This window comes from Eublepharis macularius, chromosome 13, assembly GCF_028583425.1.
Source record: "Eublepharis macularius isolate TG4126 chromosome 13, MPM_Emac_v1.0, whole genome shotgun sequence".
In the NCBI taxonomy this organism is placed as follows: Eukaryota; Metazoa; Chordata; class Lepidosauria; order Squamata; family Eublepharidae; genus Eublepharis; species Eublepharis macularius.
In genome coordinates this window covers 3,655,145-3,674,636 of record NC_072802.1, presented here as the reverse complement: position 1 = coordinate 3,674,636, position 19,492 = coordinate 3,655,145, and the positions used below count along the sequence as shown (strand labels likewise).

Below are 19,492 nucleotides of genomic sequence, written 5' to 3'. Positions count from 1 at the left end.
GCGCCTCTGGCCGGCCGGAGCCCATTCAGGGACAAGGCCCCGGGCCCGCCGCTGACACCTCCGCTAGAGACGCCCCTCGGGGCCTCATCTGCATAGCGGCCGGGCGGCAGCCAACGAGGAGGCCGGCCGGGAGCCGCTCCGCTTCTTCGGGCGGAGCCTCGCGGCGCTTCGCTGAGCCGGGGCGGGCTGGAGAGCCGCGCTTGCCGCAGGTGTGCGCCGCCGAGTCAGGTAAGCGCCCCCGCCGGTGGTCCGCCCGCGGGGAGCCGGGCGCGGGACGGCGAGCGGCGCCTCTCCTGTGCCAGCGCGGGCGGGAGGCTGCCGGGCCCGGGCATGTCGCGGGGCTGCCTTGCCTGGCGGCGTCGAGGGCGGCTGCCGTGCCCGGTGTCGGCCGCGCTCCGGAGCCCCGGCGGGAGGGCGCCGGCCGCGGCCGCCGCCTCTTCTGCTGGGGCGTGTCAGGGCTTGCCGGCTCTTGGGGGCCGGCCGGGCCGGGCCGGGCGGGCCGCCTGGTGTGTGGCGAGGCTTGTGCCCGGCCGGCTCCGTGCTCGGCGCTTCCTTGGCACTCGGCCGCTCTCCCCGGCGGGGACCCAAGGCGGCTGCCCTGGTTCGGCTTTCCTCCGCGTGGGGTCGGCTCGGCGGAGGGGGGAGCGGGGGGCTGGCCCGAGGCGCCCCGGCAGGCGTCCACCGCCAAGCCGAAGCGGAGCCCGGTCTCCCTGAGCCTCGTCGGCCCGTCTGGCCTCTGCGCCGGCCGGGTCAGGCCGAGCGAGCGAGCGAGGGAGCTGCCCGGGCATGTCCCTGCGCGGCCCTGCAGCACTGCCTGCCCGGGCAGAAGAGCCGGCCCTGGCCACTGCCCCGGGCGAGAGGGAGGCAAGCGCCCTCCCTCCAGCGCGGACTGCGGGTGCCCCGGGCGGAGGGCTGCTGCAAGCCCACGCGGTGGAGGCGAACTCGGAGGAGCCTGCGGGAGGGGGATTTCCACGCTCCCGTTGGTCTCGATGGCGTCAGCGGTCTATTAAAAGCCACGGCCGGGGCAAGGGGCCCTGGCTGGGCTCAGGAGGAGCGGGGGGGGGGCAGAACGAAGGCGGTGCGTGGGGAGAAGAGGAACGAGCCCGCGGGTTGCGGGTTGCGGGACGGGGGGGGCGAGCGCGGGGCTCCTGTCGTGGTGAGCGGGGGCTTCGCGCCACACCCAACGCGTCAGAAGACAGAGGGGGCCGCCTGAGCGCCGGCACCAGCTTCAGGGTGATGGCGGGAGGTGCGCTGCCCCAAATGAAGGGACTCCCCGGCCCAGATTAGGTCCGGAATATTCCTGTTGTTTGCAAGGGAAGCAAAGGTTTACTCATGAGAAGCAAGAGACATGGAGGCAGCGCAGACCGGGAGGGTGGGGGATAGTCCCCCTGTGACCAAGTAAAGGGGGTTAGCCGCTTCCTTGAGCTAGCAGAGACAGTGTGGAGCAGTGGCGTTAACTAGGAGTTAACTAGGAGTTAAAGACCAGGCTCTACAATATGCCCGACGCTTGTCAGTTCATGGGTGCACGACCGGATACTCAGTCAAATGCACATCAGGAAAACTCATCTTAAAAAGAGCTCATTTGCTCAGTGCTGTAAGGGAGGAGAAAGACGCAGGGAACCAGGGACAAGGAGCAAAAAGTGTCCCGTCCCCCTTTCTATTGGCAAAAACCCAGCGGGAGGGAAACCAGGACCTTAGCTGTGCAGAGCAAATGAGCATTTTTGAGTCTGAGTTCCCCTGATCTACATCTGAGTGTGACTCTGGTCTGCCGCAGTGGCAGTAATTACATAATTATGCCCTTAGAGACCCAGGTTCAGTTTCCCAGTCTGCCACAGAGGGCTGCTAGATAACCTTGGGCTAGTCACACCTACCTCACAGGGTTGTTGTTTTGAGAATAACATGAAGGACTTTAGGTCCATATTGGGGAGAAAGAGGGGGGGGAGAAAGGGGGTTTGAGAACTGGCCTGGGCTTTCAGAGCTTGTCTGGTGCTGTAGTTCGTGCTGGAGCAGGATCCAGGAGATGCAGATCTGAATCCCCCTTTCCCGGCTCAGAAGAGAAGCCTGTTGATTCAGAGTGCAGGTGTGGTCCAACTTCTCCCAGGAAGAAGGCACTGGATCCCTGCATCAAGGGCCCTGCTGTGTAGGCAGCAGGCAGAGGCAAGCAGGAGCAGCTGACAGAGTAGGCTACTGTGGTGCTGAATGTGAACAGAGCCTCCTTACCAGGGGAGTAGAGATTATTGTTTTTCCTTTTGGAGAAGTAATACCTCTGACTGACTTCTAATCCAGGAAAACTTTTTGATTTAAGAAGGAAAAGTTTGCCAAGCAAGCCTGGAGTTGTTCTTCTCCCAGGCCTGCTCTTTGCACATATAATAATAATAATAACTGTTGAAGGCTTTCACGGCTGGAGAACGATGGTTGTTGTGGATTTTCTAGGCTGTATTGCCATGGTCTTGGCATTGTGCCAAGATCTTGTGCCAATGCCAAGACCGCGGCAATACAGCCCGGAAAATCCACAACAACCAATAATAATAACTGTTAACGTGTTAAGGAATTCACAGAACACCTCTTGGAACGATCTCAGTAACACTTGCAACTTCCTTGTAAAGTGGTGTTTTCCTCCCCAAACTGTGCATGGGGTGAGGAACTCAAAAGCTGAAAATAGGCTCTTGCTTAAGATTACCTAGTGAATGTTGGCAGCGGTGGGATTTGAAAGAAGGATTTCCCAGCTCCGACCTCCGGACACTGCAGTATGCCAGCTCCTTCCAGGAGTTTCTTGTTTTTATAGTGTTGATAATGTTTTTACTTTTAAGCCACCTTGAGCAGGACTCTGGAGAGATGGCATAGAAATTCCCTAAATAAAGTAAGTTTGACTTGTTGCTAGAAAGGCTGTTGCGTGCTGCAGCAGAGGGCAGGAAAAGTCCTGCTCCCTGTGCCCCTGCCTCCAGAGTTGAGGTGGGGTGTTGTTTGTGGTGGTGCCTCGCCTCTGGAATGCCCCCCCCTTGAGGTTTGTGTGTGGCGCCTACTTCATTGTCTTTAGGCACCTGGCCAAAATGTATCTTTTTGCCAAGGCTTTTATCTTTCCAACTTGCTCTGCATCTGTTCTGAGGTCTCTTTTAATGACTTTTTAAATGCTGTTTATGTCCCATGGCTTCTCGTTTTTATAGCAATAATTTACAAGGTGCCTCAAGCAGTTGTGATGAGGGGCCATAGAAATCTCTTAACTAAATATATGTGGACTCCATCCCACCTATCAGTGGGGTTTTTTGGTTGCAAAATGCTAATGAATGCTTCTGTATCTTTATTCCTTTTCCCCAAGGATTCCAAGGAGCCACATTCAGAAGGTGGCTGCTGCTGGCCATTGACTTCTGGGTCCCTAGTCAAGAAGCCGCCAAACAGGAATGAATTAACATGATTGGATCCACGCTACTGCTTTTGCTGCTGCTTGTCACAGAGGTATGAATCCACTGCACGGGCATCTGGTCCCTTCCGTAAAGTATACCAGCTCGTGAATGTGGGCACAGGAGGCTGTGCAGAGGGAAGCATAGAAGGACGGCTCCTAACACAGCATGCAGTAGCTGGAACTGAACTGTGAGACTCGTGGCTCTTATTTTTTGTAGAACGCAAGTGTCTAGCTCTCCTTCCTACAGAGATTTCCCCCCCCCGCCCATGTCTTGTCTTAGAAGATCCCACCCCCCACCCCCCTCTTGTGATAGCTGGCAGCAGGCTCACCTCTGCTGCAGGCTGGTTTCCTCTGTGGCAGCCCATTAAGGGCAGTGTTCTGTTTCAACAAGTAGCTGTATCTGAATGCCCACGGGGCAGGCTAGGAAGGGGCGGCGTGTCCCTCTCTCACCACCCCTCTGCCATTAACTGGGAAGTGGGTGGCCTTTGTGACGGGCCTCCATTTCATCCTGGGGCTCTGTCGCTCAGCTTGCTATCTAGGACCAGGTTCTGTGCCATCGGGAAGGATGGCGACACTCGTCTCCTATGGCTACAGCTAGCCCAGCTTGCAGTCCGTTCAGTTCCCTGGTATGCTGTTATCTTTCTTTGCCTTCCCCAGACACCACAACCCCTGGCCAACCCTGTGGAATGCCGAGAGAGCGAGTACCTGGATGCCCATGGGAAGTGCACCCCCTGCATGGAATGTGGACCTGGACTGGAGCTTTCCAAGGTAACTGGAGCATTGACAGTACTGCAGACAAGATCTTCCAGGACCAGATCCCAGCTGTGTGATCCTGGCTCCTCTGCACTCTGGTGTCCCCAAACTAAACCACCCCAAGCAACCCACCCACCCTGTGACAGTCCATCATCCAGCTCAGCAGACTCTCCTCTACCAGCAGGGGCTCCTTGGGCTTCAGGCAGAGATCTTTGCCAGACCAGAGAGACTTGGCCCTTCTGCTAAGCATAAGCTCTCCCATTCAACTAGAGCTGCTTCCCTGTTCAAACGTGAATATTTCTGAAATTACAAGAGAAAGCTAGAGGTATTCTAAAGCAGGTTGCTACCGGGGGTGGGGGGTGGGGGGCGCTGTAGATGAGGGCATGCTGAGAACAAAACGCCAGCCCTCCCCAATGGATTCAGTCTGGCCACTGAATTCTGGGCATACGAATGAGCTGCTTAGGACTGGGTCAGGTGTGGCCCAGCACTACTTTGCTTCGCTCCAGTCCCCCAAGGCCTCTTTCCCACTGCTGTTGCCTGGCTTCGGGGGGGGGGGGCGGGGGGGCTGGATCTGGTCTCCTAGGAGGGAAAAGCAGGTGCTGTAGGCTCACTTTGTGGGATCATTAGAGAAGCTCTGCTGGATCACACCAAAGGCCCATCTAAACCAGTAAACCAAATATAGGCTATGAAGGCAACAGCTTTGGCCCACCCCTCTTTCCCCAGCAACTGGCCTTTGGAGAGAGGCTGCCTCCAAACCTGGAGTTTCCATGTCGCCTTCATGCAAGTAACTTCCCGTCAGTCTCTTCTCCATGAATGTGTCTGACCCTTGTTTGAATCTGGTTCCATTCATAAGCACAACTCAAAGGAGAGGTGTACAAACAAAGATTCGTGATCTGGCTAAGCAGCCACATTGATGCTGCTTTGGCATAATTTGGCTATGCCAGATCAAAGGGGAGAACTCTGGATCATATCTGGGGATCCAAACTCTGCTGGGCCAGATGTATTTGGCCACAGGCTGCTGCAGAAGAGCGGAAGCAGCAGCAAGTGAGAGGGCAACCGGTAGCATGAGGCAGAGGCAAGCTCCACACCGCAGCAGGAGAGCCGCGCAAGGCTGGCAGGGGCAGCAGGCAGAGTGGATCCCCACCCCATCCTACTCCTCCGCCCCTGCTGGAGTTCTCAAAGAGCCCTTCAAGACACTGACCAAGCTGGTTTTTAAACTCTGAGGCTCAGGCGAGCTTCACCCCCTCGCTTCAGTTCGGGATTCTCTACTTCTGCATTGGGGTTCTCTGGTTGGACATTGGTTCCCCTCCTTCACTTTGGTTCTGTTGGTTCAGCTTGCATGAGAGCAGGACTTGCATTTGGGACCGGCTTTTGGCCTAGGGTTGCCTGTGCTTCGGGTTTCTCTTTGCCTGGAAAGCTTTGGAAATGTTTTCCCCCTAGGAAACAATGGCGAGTGGCTGAGGGCTGCTTGTTCAGGGGCCCACAGAACTGGACCCCGGGATCCAATCTTGGGACCTTTATTGGACAGGAAGGAGCATTTTCCCTGCACATTTGGAGTTTACTTGAAAAATGACCACCACCCCTCCCAGCCCACCAGATAGTTTTCCCCATAGAAAATGATGGCTGGATAACTTTGGGATTCTCCAGTCAGTTAGAGAATCTGATCAGGGTTATGTCCTTGAAATCCAGACCTTCCCGATTTGGGGGGGAGGGATGCACACTGCTAACTCAGAGTGCTGCTTTTCAAGCCAGAAACCCCTTTGCACCCCTTTGTCCCAAAGCCATTTCTGTGGTTAGCTGGAAGTGCCTCTTAGTGGTGCTGAGTCCCAATGCAGAGAGCCCTTTTCAGGCGATGCATCTGACAAAGAGAGCTGTGGCTCTCGAAAGCTTATGCTACAATAAAGTTGGTTAGTCTTAAAGGTGCTACTGGACTCTTTACTATTCCGCAACTACAGACGAACACGGCTCACTCCTCTGGATCCACTTGTTACTGTGGCCAAACAAGACTTTCTGCCACAGAGGTGAGGAGCTGAGAGGGGCACTTGCCACCTGCCCCACCGGTGCTTCCCATGCCCACCCCCCTTTCCCTTCACACGTCCTGCCTTCCCAGTTTTACCCGCCTCTTTCCTTCTGACATGAAGCTGCTTCTGGCCCTGTCTGCCTCCTACCAGGCTGGGCGGAAGGAAGCCTTGGGGGTGAGGGGAGGGGATGGGGGTGAGGGGAGGGGATGGGGGTGAGGGGAGGGGATGGGCAGGGCCAGAGACTCTCTTGCTCTAAGGGGCGAGGGGCCTCCTTTGACAAGCCTCCAGTTAATGCAGAAGCCCTCTGTGCCGTTTTTATCTGTGATGGTTCCTCTATACCGGCTGCCTGACACTTCCGCTGCAGTCATCTAGTGGTGAATATGCAGGCACCCCGCGGCTGTTTTGACGCGTCTGCTGTCTTTCTTGCAGGAATGTGGCTATGGGGAAGGTAGCGATGCACAATGTGCACCGTGCCATCCCAGGAGATTTAAGGACAGCTGGGGCCATCATGGCTGCAAGCCCTGCCTCTCTTGCAGCCTCATCAACCGGATCCAGAAGTCCCAGTGCACGGCCGCCTCGGATGCAGTTTGCGGAGCGTGCTTCTCAGGGTAAGTGCAAGGGGTCCTACAGAATCTCTTGCAAACACGCGATTTATATAAGGAAAGTCATACAGGAGGGGAGTCGTATTGCAAAGGGATTGAAGAGCATTAACCAGTTAAATGCCAGCTTGATGTAGCGATTCAAGTGTTGGACTGAGATCCAGGAGACCCGGCTTTGAATCCCCCCCCCCATGCCAGACAGAGGTTCTGTGGCAGAAAAAACAGCGAGGAGAGGGATTGTTGAAGGTGGAAAGCTTGTTAACTCACTGGGCTAACCTGTCCACCTAAAGAAAATAGTTTGTTGTAGCTGTGGATTGTGCACACTGGCACATAACCGCCACAGACCACGCTGCTCCTCTGACAGTGTGATCCTAAACAAACAAGTGGACTCTAAAGAAAGGAGTATCTCTGCTGAGGACTGCTGCCAGAAAGCAATCCTAAACAGAAGCCTACTTGGGTCTGTTTAATGGGGCTTACTCCCAGGGAGACGTTCTTAAGATTGCACTTTCAGTCAGATCTTCACCTCTCGGAGTATCTCTGAAGGCCAATTTGCGTGACCGGATTGGTGGGCTGAAAGTATGAGATGAATGAATTGGTGTCCTTTCAGAAAGCAGCTGCTTTGCTCAGTACTTGGGTCAGTGTCACTCAGACCATGGCCCCGATCCGGCTTCCTCCTATGCAGCTGCTTGCAGCAAGAGCAGGGCTCTTCGTGGCTGGGTCTGAATTGCTGGACGCGTTAGAGGGGAGGAGCGCCCTGCAAGGTGCCGGGAGGGAGGGAGGAGGTGGGGGGCTTGAGCCAGGCCGCCTAATTCCCTTCCTCTCCTCCCCCTTGTTTGTCAGCTGTTCATTTTTCACGTATCGGAGCTCCACACCTCGCCCTTTGCACAAGCGTACTGGATCGTAGCCCTACATTTATTACCTGATTGTCTCATCCCATTTCTCAGGCCCATGCAGCATCTGTTTCCTTTCTCTTGGCAGCTTCTACAGTAAAACCCAGATTGGAGGACTGCAGGACCTCGAATGCTTCCCCTGCACGAAGCAGACCCCCCCTTCCGAGCCTCAGTGTAGGTGCCAGCCAGTACTTCGGCTAGTCACTGGTCATATTCCTGCCTGCTTTTCCTAAGCTGGATAATTCCAGAGTGTTATGTTGGTTGCAGAGAGAGATGTGAAGACTGCTGGGAAAAGGAGTTAAAGATTTGCACCAGGAGAAACTGGATTGTGGAACCAATGCCTCTTTTTGCAAAAATGTATTCTGCTTCTGCTGCTCATGGGGAGGAATTCTGGAGGAACCAGACCACTGGAAGACCAGCTCTGACCTCCCACCAAGCTTTTGAGATTTTGCCAGGCATAAAAACTGGAGGTGGGGGGTGGGGGAATAGTTTTTTGAAAGCAGAGATTTCTGCAGTTCTGAATTCTGCCCCCAGGACTGCTTGTGCTGAATGACCAAATCATTTGTTTCCTTTAGTAGAACAAAACATCTTTTCCAACTGTTACTAGGGCCACAGCCGGAACTGATGAAGGCGGCCATTTGCTGCACTGGTCGGTGTGCACCACTTCGGAATGGGAGTGTGCCCAGCTTATTTCCTCCCAAGTTATGAAGATTAAAAAAAATGGAGTTCTCTGACTCTATGGAGTCAGAGAACTCCATTTTTTAAATCTGGAAGGTGGAAATCTACCATTGCGTGTTATATCATAGTCTTTCTGCCCATCCCAAATGATCATTTATATATGACTAGCAACAAAGCCCATTGTGGGGGAAAATACAATGGACTCTAGAAAGGGGATGGCAGGCAGATGGGCATTCCCTCCTCCTGTCACTGATCCTGACCAGATGAAAGCAGGGGGGACGGGCATGGCCACCTCCTCTGCACCTGATCCCGGCCGAGTGAAGGGGGTAGGTGGGCATTGCCACCTGCTTTGCCGCCTCATTCCAGCTGGGTGAAGAAGAGACCGGCATTGCCTCCTACTCTGTGCCTGATTCCGGCTGGGTGAAGTGGGGGGTGGGCACTACCGCCTGCTCCATGCCTGATTCCAGCAAGTTGAATGTGGGTGGGCATTGCCACCTGCTCTGCTTCTGATCCAGGCTGGGTGAAGGGGGGACGGGCATTTCCTCCTGCTCCATGGCTGATCCCTGCCGGGTGAAGGGGGTGGCCATTGCCACCTGTTCCGCTCCTGATACCAGCTGAGTGAAGGAGGGGGCAGGCATTGCCACCTGCTCTGCTCCTAGTCCCACCTGGGTGAAGGGGGGGCATTGCCACCTGTTCCGTTCCTGATCTCAGCCGGGTGAAGGGGCAGAGGGCATTGCCACCTACTTTGCACCTGATCCCACCTGGGTCACGGTGGGGGATGGGCATTGCCACCTGCTCCTGATCTCAGCCAGATGAAGGGGGGAGTGGGCATTGCCACCTGCTTTGCTCCTGATCTGAGCTGGGTGAAGAGGGGATGGGCATTTCCACCTGCTCCACCCAGCTGGGTGAAAGTGGAGGGTGGGTATTGCCTCCTGCTCTGTGCCTGATCCCAACTGGGTAAAGGGTGGGTGAGCATTGCCACCTGCTCTGTGCCTGATCCCAGCTGTGTGAAGATGGTGTGTGGGCATTGCATCCTTCTCCGATCCTGCTCACAGCTGGGTGAAGGGCAGGCAGGCATTGCCAACTTGCTCAACAATCTGCTCCTGATTCCAGCTGGGTGAAGGCGAGGGCCAGGAATTGTCACCTGCTCTGCTCCTGATCCCAGCTGGGTGAAGGTGGCGGGGCAGGCATTGTTACCTGCTCTGCTATGGATCCCAGCTGGATGAAGGCAGGGGGGCAGGCATTGCCGCCTGCTCTGCGCCTGATCCTGGCCTGGGCTTCCCGCCGTGGCACACTCTCTCGAAGTCTGGCTGCCTCATCTGGGCTTTCCTTTACAGCAGCACCCTCTGGAGGCGCACCAGGGTGGGGTGTGAGTTGTGTGGAACACGGTTAGCCTTTTATATAGTAGGATTATGGCTGCAATCCTGGAGTAAGTGCCACTGAATATAATGAGACTTACTCCTGAGTAGACATTCTTAGAATTGCTGCTTGTGTGTGTGTGTGTTAGTCTTTAGTCGTCCATCATTCCAAAGAGACGGTCCATTCGCTTTTCTCTCACCAATCCTGTGGCTCTCATCTTTGCAGGCCGTTCAAGAGTTAGCCCCGTGAAGATAGATAATCCTCCCGGACCTCCCCTTGACACGTCCCTGGTGGTGATCACCACAAGTGCCCTGGTTGTCCTTGTGCTGGTTTCCCTCCTCTCGCTCCTCTACTGCCAGCGGTTCTGGAAGAGCCAATGCCAGCGTGGTGAGTTAGCCTTGGGCACCTGCAGCCCCTCACTGTCCCGGGCCTGGCTGAGATGGCTGCCTCTCTCCTAAGGGTCATCCTCCCCATCCTTTTCTGGTCTTTGACTACTATCACACACACCCCCACACACACACACCCCTCCTGGAAGGGAACTTCCGGCTTCCTAGACACAATATGAACACGGGACACCACTCAGCTCTGGTTAGACCTCACCTAGAGTTTTGTGCTCACTTTTGGGCACCTCAATTTAAGAAGGATATAGACAAGCTGGAACGTGTCCAGAGGAGGGCAATGAAGATGGTGAGGGGTCTGGAGACCAAGTCCTATGAAGGTTGAAGGAGCCTGGAGAGGAGGCAACTGAAAGGTGATATGAAAACCATCTTCAAGTACCTGAAGAGCTGTCATATAGAGGATGGTGTGGAGTTGTTTTCCTCTGCCCCAGAATGTCAAACCAGAACCATCATCTTGAAATTAAATCAAAAGCGTTTTCGGCTAAACATTAGGAAGAACTTCCTGACAGTTAGAGCGGTCCCTCAGTGGAACAGGCTTCCTTGGGAGGTGGTGGGCTCTCCTTCTTTGGGGTTTTTTAAGCAGAGGCTAGATGGCCATCAGACAGCAATGCTGATTCTGTGAACCCGGGCAGATCATGAGGGGGAGGGCAGAATGGGTTACATCAGTGCTTAGTTCTTGTGGCCTTCTTACAGCGCCCCCTTGGGGTCAGGTAGCAATTTTCCCCAGGCCAGTTTGGCTAGGGATCCTGGAGGTGTTTTGTCATTGTCTGGGCATGGAGCAGGGGTCACTGGGGCAGTCGGGGGGGGGGTAGTTGTGAATGTCCTGCATTGTGCAGGGGGTTGGACTAGATGACCCTAGAGGTCCCTTCCAACCCTATGATTCTATGATTCTGTGACTAGGAGAATGGAAAGTAGACAGTTTGTCAGACTCGGACTCACCAGCCCTCCTTCGGGATCTTGCCATGGTGGAATGAATGGATGTTTAGGCAGTCACTTTCATTATCCGCCCACATGAGAAAAACAAGAATGAAAGGGACTTGCTCCCGAGGGGTGTTGTAAAGACATGGAGGCTATCAAACACTGGACACAGTTCCAGAGGGTCTATTTTGTGTTAACAATTAATGGTTTATTAAACTGGGCTAGAGGTTGGTTCTCTTCCTCTCCTTCAAGCTGTCATTATGCATAAAAGCCTAATGGCTGAGAGATGCGGGGCAGTAAAATGAAAATGCACTAGTAACTTTTGTGGGCTTTCTTGCCAGGCTAACAAATATTTTCTTACGTGCCATGGGGCTCAGAGTGTTTTTTCCTCCTTCTGTATCTTTGGCCAGTGTTCCTGAGGACTCGGGATTTCTCTGGCCAGAGGGTGTCGTTTCAGGCTGCTGCCAGGCCAGCCGGGTTCCCTTGCCAAGAGCAACTGCCGAGTCCCTGTTGCTTGGGTATCCAGAGCGCGAGCCCTTGCCACGGACCACTGGAAGGTGACTCCCTAATGGTTGTGCCCTTGGGCTTTGGGGCGGGGGGCAAAGGAATCCCTGGAGTTCATTTAATCCATGTCGGGTCAGGTGCTCATGTATTCGTGTGTCCCTGGCGTATCTGCTGTGCTGGGGGTCGAGCCAGGGTTCATGTGTGTGCAGCCACATCAGTATGCAACCTGGGCGCAATCCACCCACAGTTAAGCACTTTCCACTTTTTTTTTTAAATGGCAGAGACTCAAGCACATGCTTAACTCCTCTGGTGAAATCAGTGGGACTCAAAGTGCCTCCCATTGGCCAGATCATACCCTATATGTGTATAATAGCTGGTGTTAACCGAGGCCTCTGTGGCTACCTTGGTGTGAGAGCCCACTGCTCCTTCCACCTCTGTCCCCCTCGTGGTCTTTTTCATGGCAGCAGGCGATCATTTGGAGGCTGGGCTGGGCTTGTGTCCAGAGGCATGGAAGAGGCTGCTGCAAGACCTCCCCTGTGAGAGTGTTGTGAGGGGGCTTGGCACCCCAGGGCGTGAGCTCAGCCTCCTCCCTCCTGCTGTCGAATGGCTGCCTTGAACTCCAAATGCAGTGGCCCCGTGGAAATGTGCTGGCCTCCGTGTGGAGGAGCTTGTTCTGATGGCGTAATGTGGGTCTCCGTGGCAGGTGCATCTGACAGAAGGAGATGGGGGTGGGGTGGGGGGCTGCGTGAGCGCAGTTGTCCCCGTTTCATGAAACAGTTCTGTGGCAGGCGCGGCTGGCTGATATTCCCCGAAGAGGGGGTTGGTTGTCCAGTTCCGTCTGTGGCTGGGGGCCCCAAAGGGAGGCACAGTCCTCCTTGTGAGGAAAGGGGGGGGCAGCCAGAGGAAAGAAGGGCTTCTTCTGGAAGACAGTGATGGGAAAATGAGTGCTCCTCGACTGTCCTGTTTCCGGCCTCAGGTCCTGCTGAAGCTGCCCCGTTCTTCTCTGAAGGTGAGGTGCGTGGGTTTCATCTGGCCAGTCCGCAGCCGGATCAAGACGTCTCCAAGCTGATCCCGATCAGTCCCAAAGCCCTGCAGGCGAGGAGCCCCTGGGACACCCAGCCCCTGCTCCGGAACTCGGGCTGCAGCGACTGCTCCGCTGGGGGCTCTTCCTTCACCGAGCTGAGGCACGACTCTGCCGGGGACCCCGACAACCCAACGCCCCTCTCCTCGTGTGCCACTGAGCTGCAGCACCCCTGGCCTCACGCCCCGGTGGAATGCACAGAGCTGGACCTGCAGAACTTCTCCTCTCGGGCGAAGCTCCTGGACAAAGAGGCTGCTGAAGAGGAAAGGGGGGCCCTGAGAGGCAGGACTGCGCTGGCACCAGTGAGTTGCGTTGACCCAACGGCCCAGGCCAAGCTCGCTTTCGGGTCTCCCCACCACTCATGCCTGTCCTTCCAAAATCCTGCTGCTGAAAGTGGGGAGCAGTTGGTAAGTTGCCCCGGCCCTCTTTCCCTGGGCCAGAACAGCCAGAGAGCACAAGGGAGAAGGGACTGACTGGAGCTTGGCTGCTCCGCCTTTCCCTCCCCGGCGGCTGTGAGGCTTCGGCTGCACACAGGCACAACGTACTTTTAGCAACGAGGCTGTGTTTGCTTTGCTGGCCTGTAGTCTGTCCTTCCCAGTGTAAAGGTGGCAGGCATTTGGGCTTGACTCTCGAGAAAGGAAGGTCTGGGCTCTGCTCTTAACGTTGTGCATCTAAACTGTGCAGTCCCTTGCCTCGTGACGGATTTCCTTTTCCTCCTGCATTTCCTCCAAGGAGCTCAAGGCAGCATTGGTGAGGGGTCAGAGCTGGGTGGGGATGGGCAGGCTGAGTCCCCGCTGGCCATCCTTCAGGGCCAGGGCTCAGCACCCACTGCAGGCCTGACTCCTGTGGTCCTTGTGGGGGCTGCTGATAGAATGATGCTGGCAAGATTGTCCTGATGAACCCTCTGGGTGGCTTTTCGTAGCAGGGGGGCGATGTCCAGAGCCCTGTGGACGAGATCGGGGATATCGCCCGAGTGGGTGAGTGATGGAGCCCCCTTTGCTGGAGCGGAGGCAGTTGTCTCGATCCCGTGAGATCAAGCAGGACTTTATTCACGTCATCACCACCTCCCTCAGCGGGCTGCATCCCTCAGTCCTTGGTGTCATCTCCTGCTCTGCACTGGGATCCAACTTTGCCGGGGATCAGGGACTGCAGTCACGTGGAGATGGATCTGGGGCCCCCAACCCACCACCCACTCTGAACCTGAGGATCCTGTTGCCCAACTGCCTGGAGGTGGAAATCTTGGTTGTTCTGTTTGCCCTGAGCTCTGCAGAAGTTCCCCTGCTTTGAGGTCGGACTGTTGCCTGGCAGTGATTTCACGGGAAAGCAGGCAGCTCAGAGTTCCAGGCGCTGGACGGCAGACAACCCCGGCAGCTGGGAGGGCCAGGCCTTCTTGCCGCTGGAGATGCCAAGGCGGGCAGGCTGCTTGCCAAAATGGGGTTCAGCTTGTGTAGTGAGAACCATCACACCTTGAAGTGAAATCGTGAAGCAGCTTGACAAGCAAACCCAGGTGATGATCTCCTTCTTGCCGTTCTTCTTCTGGATCATCTTGATAATATTTGCTGGAGAGGCCGTGGCCAGAGGTCTGCTGTCTGTTACAGACATTGAAGCACATCCATTGACACAGGTGGACTCGGGATCAGCTTTGTTGGGCGGTCCTCTTGTTTTTAGTCTGGCAGCCAACGGCTTGTGGCTGCCTCGCGTGGCTCACTCTTTGTGGGCTGTTCTTCCTTGAAACCACGAGAGCTGAATGCATTTCTTTATTGATGCTTTACCTTGCTGTGATTGAATTCCATGGAGTGAGGAGCCACCCCGAGACTCCTGCATCCCTTAAAGAGAATTGCATGGCTGCCACTTGAGACGGCAGTGTCTGATGTCCCTTCCTAACAGTCTTGTTCAGGCCTGACATTTCCATTCTTCATGCCTTTATTGATCTGAATGTTGTGGAGGTCTGTGGCAGCAAAGAGGGGTTGCATTTGGCTGGTGGTGCCACTTCACACTTGAGAGGGGGGCCGTAGCTTCCTTTTGTTTCTCTTTTGAGCTGTAATTTTGGAGAAAAGGAAGATCCCAAAATGGTGGCTCGTTTTGTTTCCTGATGAAAGAAAACTTTGTTTCAGGGGGTTGGGGGAATTTTCATTCAGGACAGTTTCAGGTGGGTAGCCGTGAAGACCTGCTGAGGAACAAGAAGGTTCGAGTCCAGGAGCACCTTAAAGACCTTCGAGACTTCCAGGTTATAAGCTTTTGAGAATCCAGCTCACTTGGTCCAGTACAAGTCGTGTACCTGACAAAGGGCGTCTGACTCTCAGAAGCTCATGCCCTAAAAATCTTGCTGTTCTGTAGGATGCTACTGGACTCGAATCCTGATTCAGGTTTATGCTTTCCGAGTAGATACAGCTTTAAAAAAAAAATTCTCTGTTTTCATTTTAGTCCCTCTGCAGATGATGTTATCTTGCCTTAATATTCCGATGACTTTTGCTGGCCAGGGCAGGGGGCGGGGGCGGCATCTCTTAGCTTTCTGAAGCTAGTTTTGGCCCTTGGGCAGTCACAGTGGAGTCTCTTTCCCCCCAAATATAGAGAATAAGATCCTGCCAGACCCAGGACGACCAGCTGCCAAGGAGATGAAAACGCCTGTCTTTTAACACTGGTATGGAAAAGAGGACTTGGAGAGGTGCATTTTCTGCAGAGGAGGTGAGGAAAGCTGCCCTAGAGGAGATGCCTTCTTCTCTAGCATGCAGTGGGAGCAAGAGCCTCAGCCCTGTTAGGCGTCGGTCGTCATAGGCCGATGTGGGGCCCGATGTTCTTTTGGCCAGACTGGAATATCCCAAGTATCACTTCCACTCTAGCAACTTCTTGCTGCGTCTGGCAGATAACATTACCAAGAAGGTTACCACCCCACCCCACCCCACCCCAATGCAGGTGCCCAGAGACAGAGGGTTAGACTTCATAGCTGGGGTTCCTGCAATAGCACCCCCGTATATAGGGTGCAGCAGACCCGGGAGTTCTTGTCGGCAAGAGGAATTCTTAGTTGAGTTTGATCAGACTCAAGAGTGCGGAAATGCTTTCTTTGTTTAATAAGTGCTGCTTTCAGGATACTGCTTGTCTAATGCTATTTGCTTCCTGGCTTCTGAGGCGCACGGCCGTCTTTCTCTGGGGCAATTTCCTTGAGCTCACCACTAGAAGCACCAGGGCGTAGGCTTTGTGTTTCCTTCCCCTGGTGCCGGATTGTGTGCCTGCGGGCAAGAGGGCTGAGTCTTTGCATTGGCCATCTAGATTCTGTGAGCAGAAGGGTGGCCTTCACTTGGTATTTCAGCACAGAGGGACGGGGGCGCTGTGAGCTCTAGTGGGAGGAGGGAGCCAGGCAAACGCTGTATGCAGCAGCCCCCCCCCCCCCCGCAGACCTCGTCAGCAGCGTTTGAGGAGCATCCTTTACTTTAAGCTTGCTGGTTTATTGTGTTAGGGTCTATTAATTGTTACTACATTTGAAGGTGTATTTTTGTTAGCTACCTTTAGGATTAATAGAAAAGTGAGATTTTACATTTTCTAAATAAATAAATGTTCACGTGTGAATCTTGATATAGATCTATTGAGTCTGGCAGAGGAATTGCATGATGTGCCTTCGCCTCTGCTTGGACCCCCCCTTCCCCCCCCCCACAGCTGGGTCTGGGGCAGGCACGTGCCTGCAAAGTTTTCTTCTCCCTTTTGCTCCTGTCCATCTGCCTAGTAACCTTCTTTTCAGCCCCCACTTGACTCCCATGGTTTACAGTTTTATTTACATTTCAAGAAGCATGGGGACAATCAATCCACCATCAGCTTTTTAGAGTCACCTTCTTATTACAGGAGCTGAATGCTGCTCCACCAGCCAGAAATGGGCCGCCACCTTGGATTGTTGGGGCAGTTGTTGTGTCGCAGGCATTGCTTGTGTCTCCCGCTTGCATTTGATTTATTGGGAAGAACTAGAAAATGCAGCCAATGCTCCAAAGACTTCTGAACTGTGACTGCACAGCACCCAGCACTGACGGTTTCACAACTCGTGCAAGCACAGGATTTCTGTATGCAGGTGTTGATCTATTCAGACTCCACTAACAGATTAAAATTAGCTTATTTTGTTATGTAATTCAGCTGAAAATTAGATTATAGGAATTTCCATTTGCAATTAGCTCATCTCTTTTGGAAGAAAGAGTTTTTCACCTTTTTACTGTTTGAGGTAGATGTGTAGTTTCTGGAAGTGTCTAGCACTCTGGACTAGAGATGGGCACGAACCGCATTACGAACTTCAAAAACCCATGAAAATGGCGATCGCGATCCAGCGGTTCGTGATTGTCCACGGCAAACGAACCAGCATTCGGGAGAAGCCTGGTTCGGTGCGTTCAGCTGCGGTTCGGGAAGCCAGACACTCAGGCGCCAGCAATCAATTACCCTGGCAACGGAGCCGGGGGAATGCCTGAACTCTGTCTGTACTCCTCCTGTTGCCCTGGAAACCTGAATGGAAGCCCAGCTTACCTTGACCAGCAGGTCTTCCTTCCAACCACGGAGCTGCAAAGCAGTTACAAGTTGGGAGAAGACACCCAGGGGAGGGAAGGGGAAGGGGGTGTCCTGTAGCCATGGGCACTTCAATCTCATCCTTGCAAACCCTGATAGGCGGCTCTGACGGCCAAACACAGACCTGCGTTGCTCAATGGGACCTGTGCTTATAAATAGCCGTGGGCTCCCAGGCTGTTTCACTTTCAGTGAGCAGTAGAGTGGGACAGAGCTCTTGCTTGCCACTTGCTAGCCTTTGGGGAGAGAGACAGAGAGTATAATTCAGCTTGGATTTTTGTGGGAGTTTCCTGGGGGCCTTGGACTGGAGAGGGTATAACTTCAAGATCCCTTTTGCAATCTTGTCCAAACTTGGGTGATGGCTTTAGGAGAGCTTGCAAAACACTCCCCGGGAATATGGGCTCTCTAAGTGCCACGAGGGCTGTTCCACACCCAATGAACCATGAACCGTGAATTGGTTCGGCAACAGAAAATGTTCATTGCGGTTCGCGATCTCAGGATCATCGTTGGCACCGAACTACAAACCGCCAGTTCATTAAAAAAAATTTTGGTTCGTGCCCATGTCTACTCTGGACCTTTACCCTTTGTCAATTGATTGGAGCCAGCCAGCCAGCCACCATACTATTCCAGACCGTCTCCAGAAATCATGAGTAGCAGCAATTAGCATGACGCTGGGCAAAATCAGTCCCGCCGGAAGAATAGTCTTCTTTCAGGAAATGCCCCCTTTTGCTTTGCTTGTAAGATGACTGCTGATGGAGTAGCAAAACCAATCCTTTTGTAGTCATCTAATGCAACACTGTCTGCGGAGCTGCACTTTCTTCATAAGCAATTCTTCTTGCAAACTGAGCCCGTGCCTGCTTTATGCAGAAGCTCCATTAAATTCAGTGGGGCTTCCTCAGAGGCACGTTAAAGGACAACAGCCACTCAACAGTCTGCAAACAAAGTCTCTGTCTGAGACCTTGTGGGCTTTCCTTGACCTTTAGTTACACTGAATCTCAGAAAGCTCCTGTAATACAGCTTCATGTTGTGAGCTGCCATAAGGTGTCTGTAGACAACCCCAAGGTATAGAAAGGGGTCTTGTATGAATTAAATGTTACATTTCACTTTTACTGGAAAGAATTCCCTTTCCTGCGCGTGGGATATTGGGGTGATCTTCTAGATACACTTACAATTTTTACTTTAATGTGCTCTGGAAAAAACGGGGTGTGTGTGTGAATCCTGCCTTATAGTAACCCTGTTGCCAGACAGCAGTGAGACTGAACTAGGCAGCGTCCCCACTGTAAAAGCGTGCAGTGTGTGCAGTCCCCAGGGAGTGGGTGATGCGTCCGACGCCTTCTCTCTTGGGCCCTCAGAAGACAGCAGAATCTGGGTTGGGCTGGTGCACGACTGTCAGTCCTGGCAAGAGGCAGGTTGCCCCCCTCAGCGAGGAGTACGTGAAAGATGGTGGGGACGAAGAGCTACTCCTCTACCCGAACTTTCACCAGGACATCCCAAGCAGAGCTACTGACTTCAGGGAACGCAGAAGGGTCTAACTCTGCTTAGGGCGGCGTTGTTAGAAACTGAGGAGCAGCTTGATTGATTTTTTCACAACACAATATGAAAAAATGGCTTATAGACAGCAGGAGTGTTCTCTAGAGGCCTGACCTGCAAAAGTGTCAAAAGTGTTTGGATCAACTTTTCGCTGTTTCATGTGTGTAATTAATGAGCATTAATCTATCCAACAATGAGCATGAGCATCTCATTTCAGTAGGGATGTAAGGGCTTTGTATGATATTGGCTTCTTAAGGTTTCTTGTAAAGGTTGCCAGTAAGGAGACTTCCAATTGTTAAGTATGTATTGAATTCCGTAATAGAAAATATTCATGATATTTACAGGGGGCCTAATTCTTTCACATAGTTTGAAGTTTTGCAGCCAGGAATTTCTTTGGGAACCTCATACAGAGTTGGCATTTTGTACTTTTAAGTTATTTTTCAAAAATAATGGTGTACATTTATATATTTTGTATCTGCTACATTGTTGCCAATGTAATTTATTATAGCCGTTTTAATGGTTGGTTTATGGAGTCCTCATTTTATTTTCTGGAGGAATATTCAGAGCTCCGTTGATGAACTCCTAAATTTCAAATGCTGTTGAGTATTTTATACTTTCTGTTAAAAGAAATAAAAGAATAGTTATTTTAGTAAAAGTTTTCCTTTTCCAGATGATACTGTATTATTGTTCAAAGGATGTGTTTCAAAGGTTTATCAATAAAACCAAGAAGTATTTGCAGTGGGAGAGAAAATTTAATGACAAACCAGAAAGGATAGGTGAACATGGACCATTTCCCCAGCCCCTAACACTGGAGCAAGGGGCTGGGTG

The 19,492-nt window shown here is 53.2% G+C and overlaps 1 protein-coding gene across 3 annotated transcripts; it reads left to right on the top strand.

Annotated features, from left to right (window-relative positions):
- The first annotated feature begins 1,965 nt into the window (after window positions 1-1,965).
- Window positions 1,966-19,186, top strand: EDA2R (ectodysplasin A2 receptor). Of its 3 annotated transcripts, XM_054996825.1 has the most exons (8): window positions 1,966-3,453; window positions 4,058-4,168; window positions 6,604-6,782; window positions 7,752-7,837; window positions 9,926-10,087; window positions 11,427-11,573; window positions 12,497-13,008; window positions 13,524-19,186. In XM_054996825.1, the coding sequence occupies exons 1-8, from the start codon at window positions 3,409-3,411 to the stop codon at window positions 13,584-13,586; spliced, it is 1,305 nt and encodes a 434-aa protein (XP_054852800.1). In that variant the 5' UTR covers window positions 1,966-3,408; the 3' UTR covers window positions 13,587-19,186. The 3 variants fall into 3 exon arrangements, with proteins under 3 accessions (XP_054852800.1, XP_054852799.1, XP_054852801.1); XM_054996824.1 differs by having other exon boundaries at window positions 12,497-19,186; XM_054996826.1 differs by lacking the exon at window positions 1,966-3,453 and adding an exon at window positions 3,555-3,588 and having other exon boundaries at window positions 12,497-19,186.
- Window positions 19,187-19,492: the final 306 nt, after the last annotated feature.

Bases quoted from the DNA above. Each gene is read 5' to 3' on its own strand.
- EDA2R (XM_054996824.1), top strand. From the start codon at position 3,409: ATGATTGGATCCACGCTACTGCTTTTGCTGCTGCTTGTCACAGAG. The intron at 4,169-6,603 runs GTAACTGGAGCA...TCTTTCTTGCAG, and splicing joins CTGGACTGGAGCTTTCCAAG to GAATGTGGCTATGGGGAAGG. The intron at 11,574-12,496 runs GTGACTCCCTAA...TTCCGGCCTCAG, and splicing joins TTGCCACGGACCACTGGAAG to GTCCTGCTGAAGCTGCCCCG.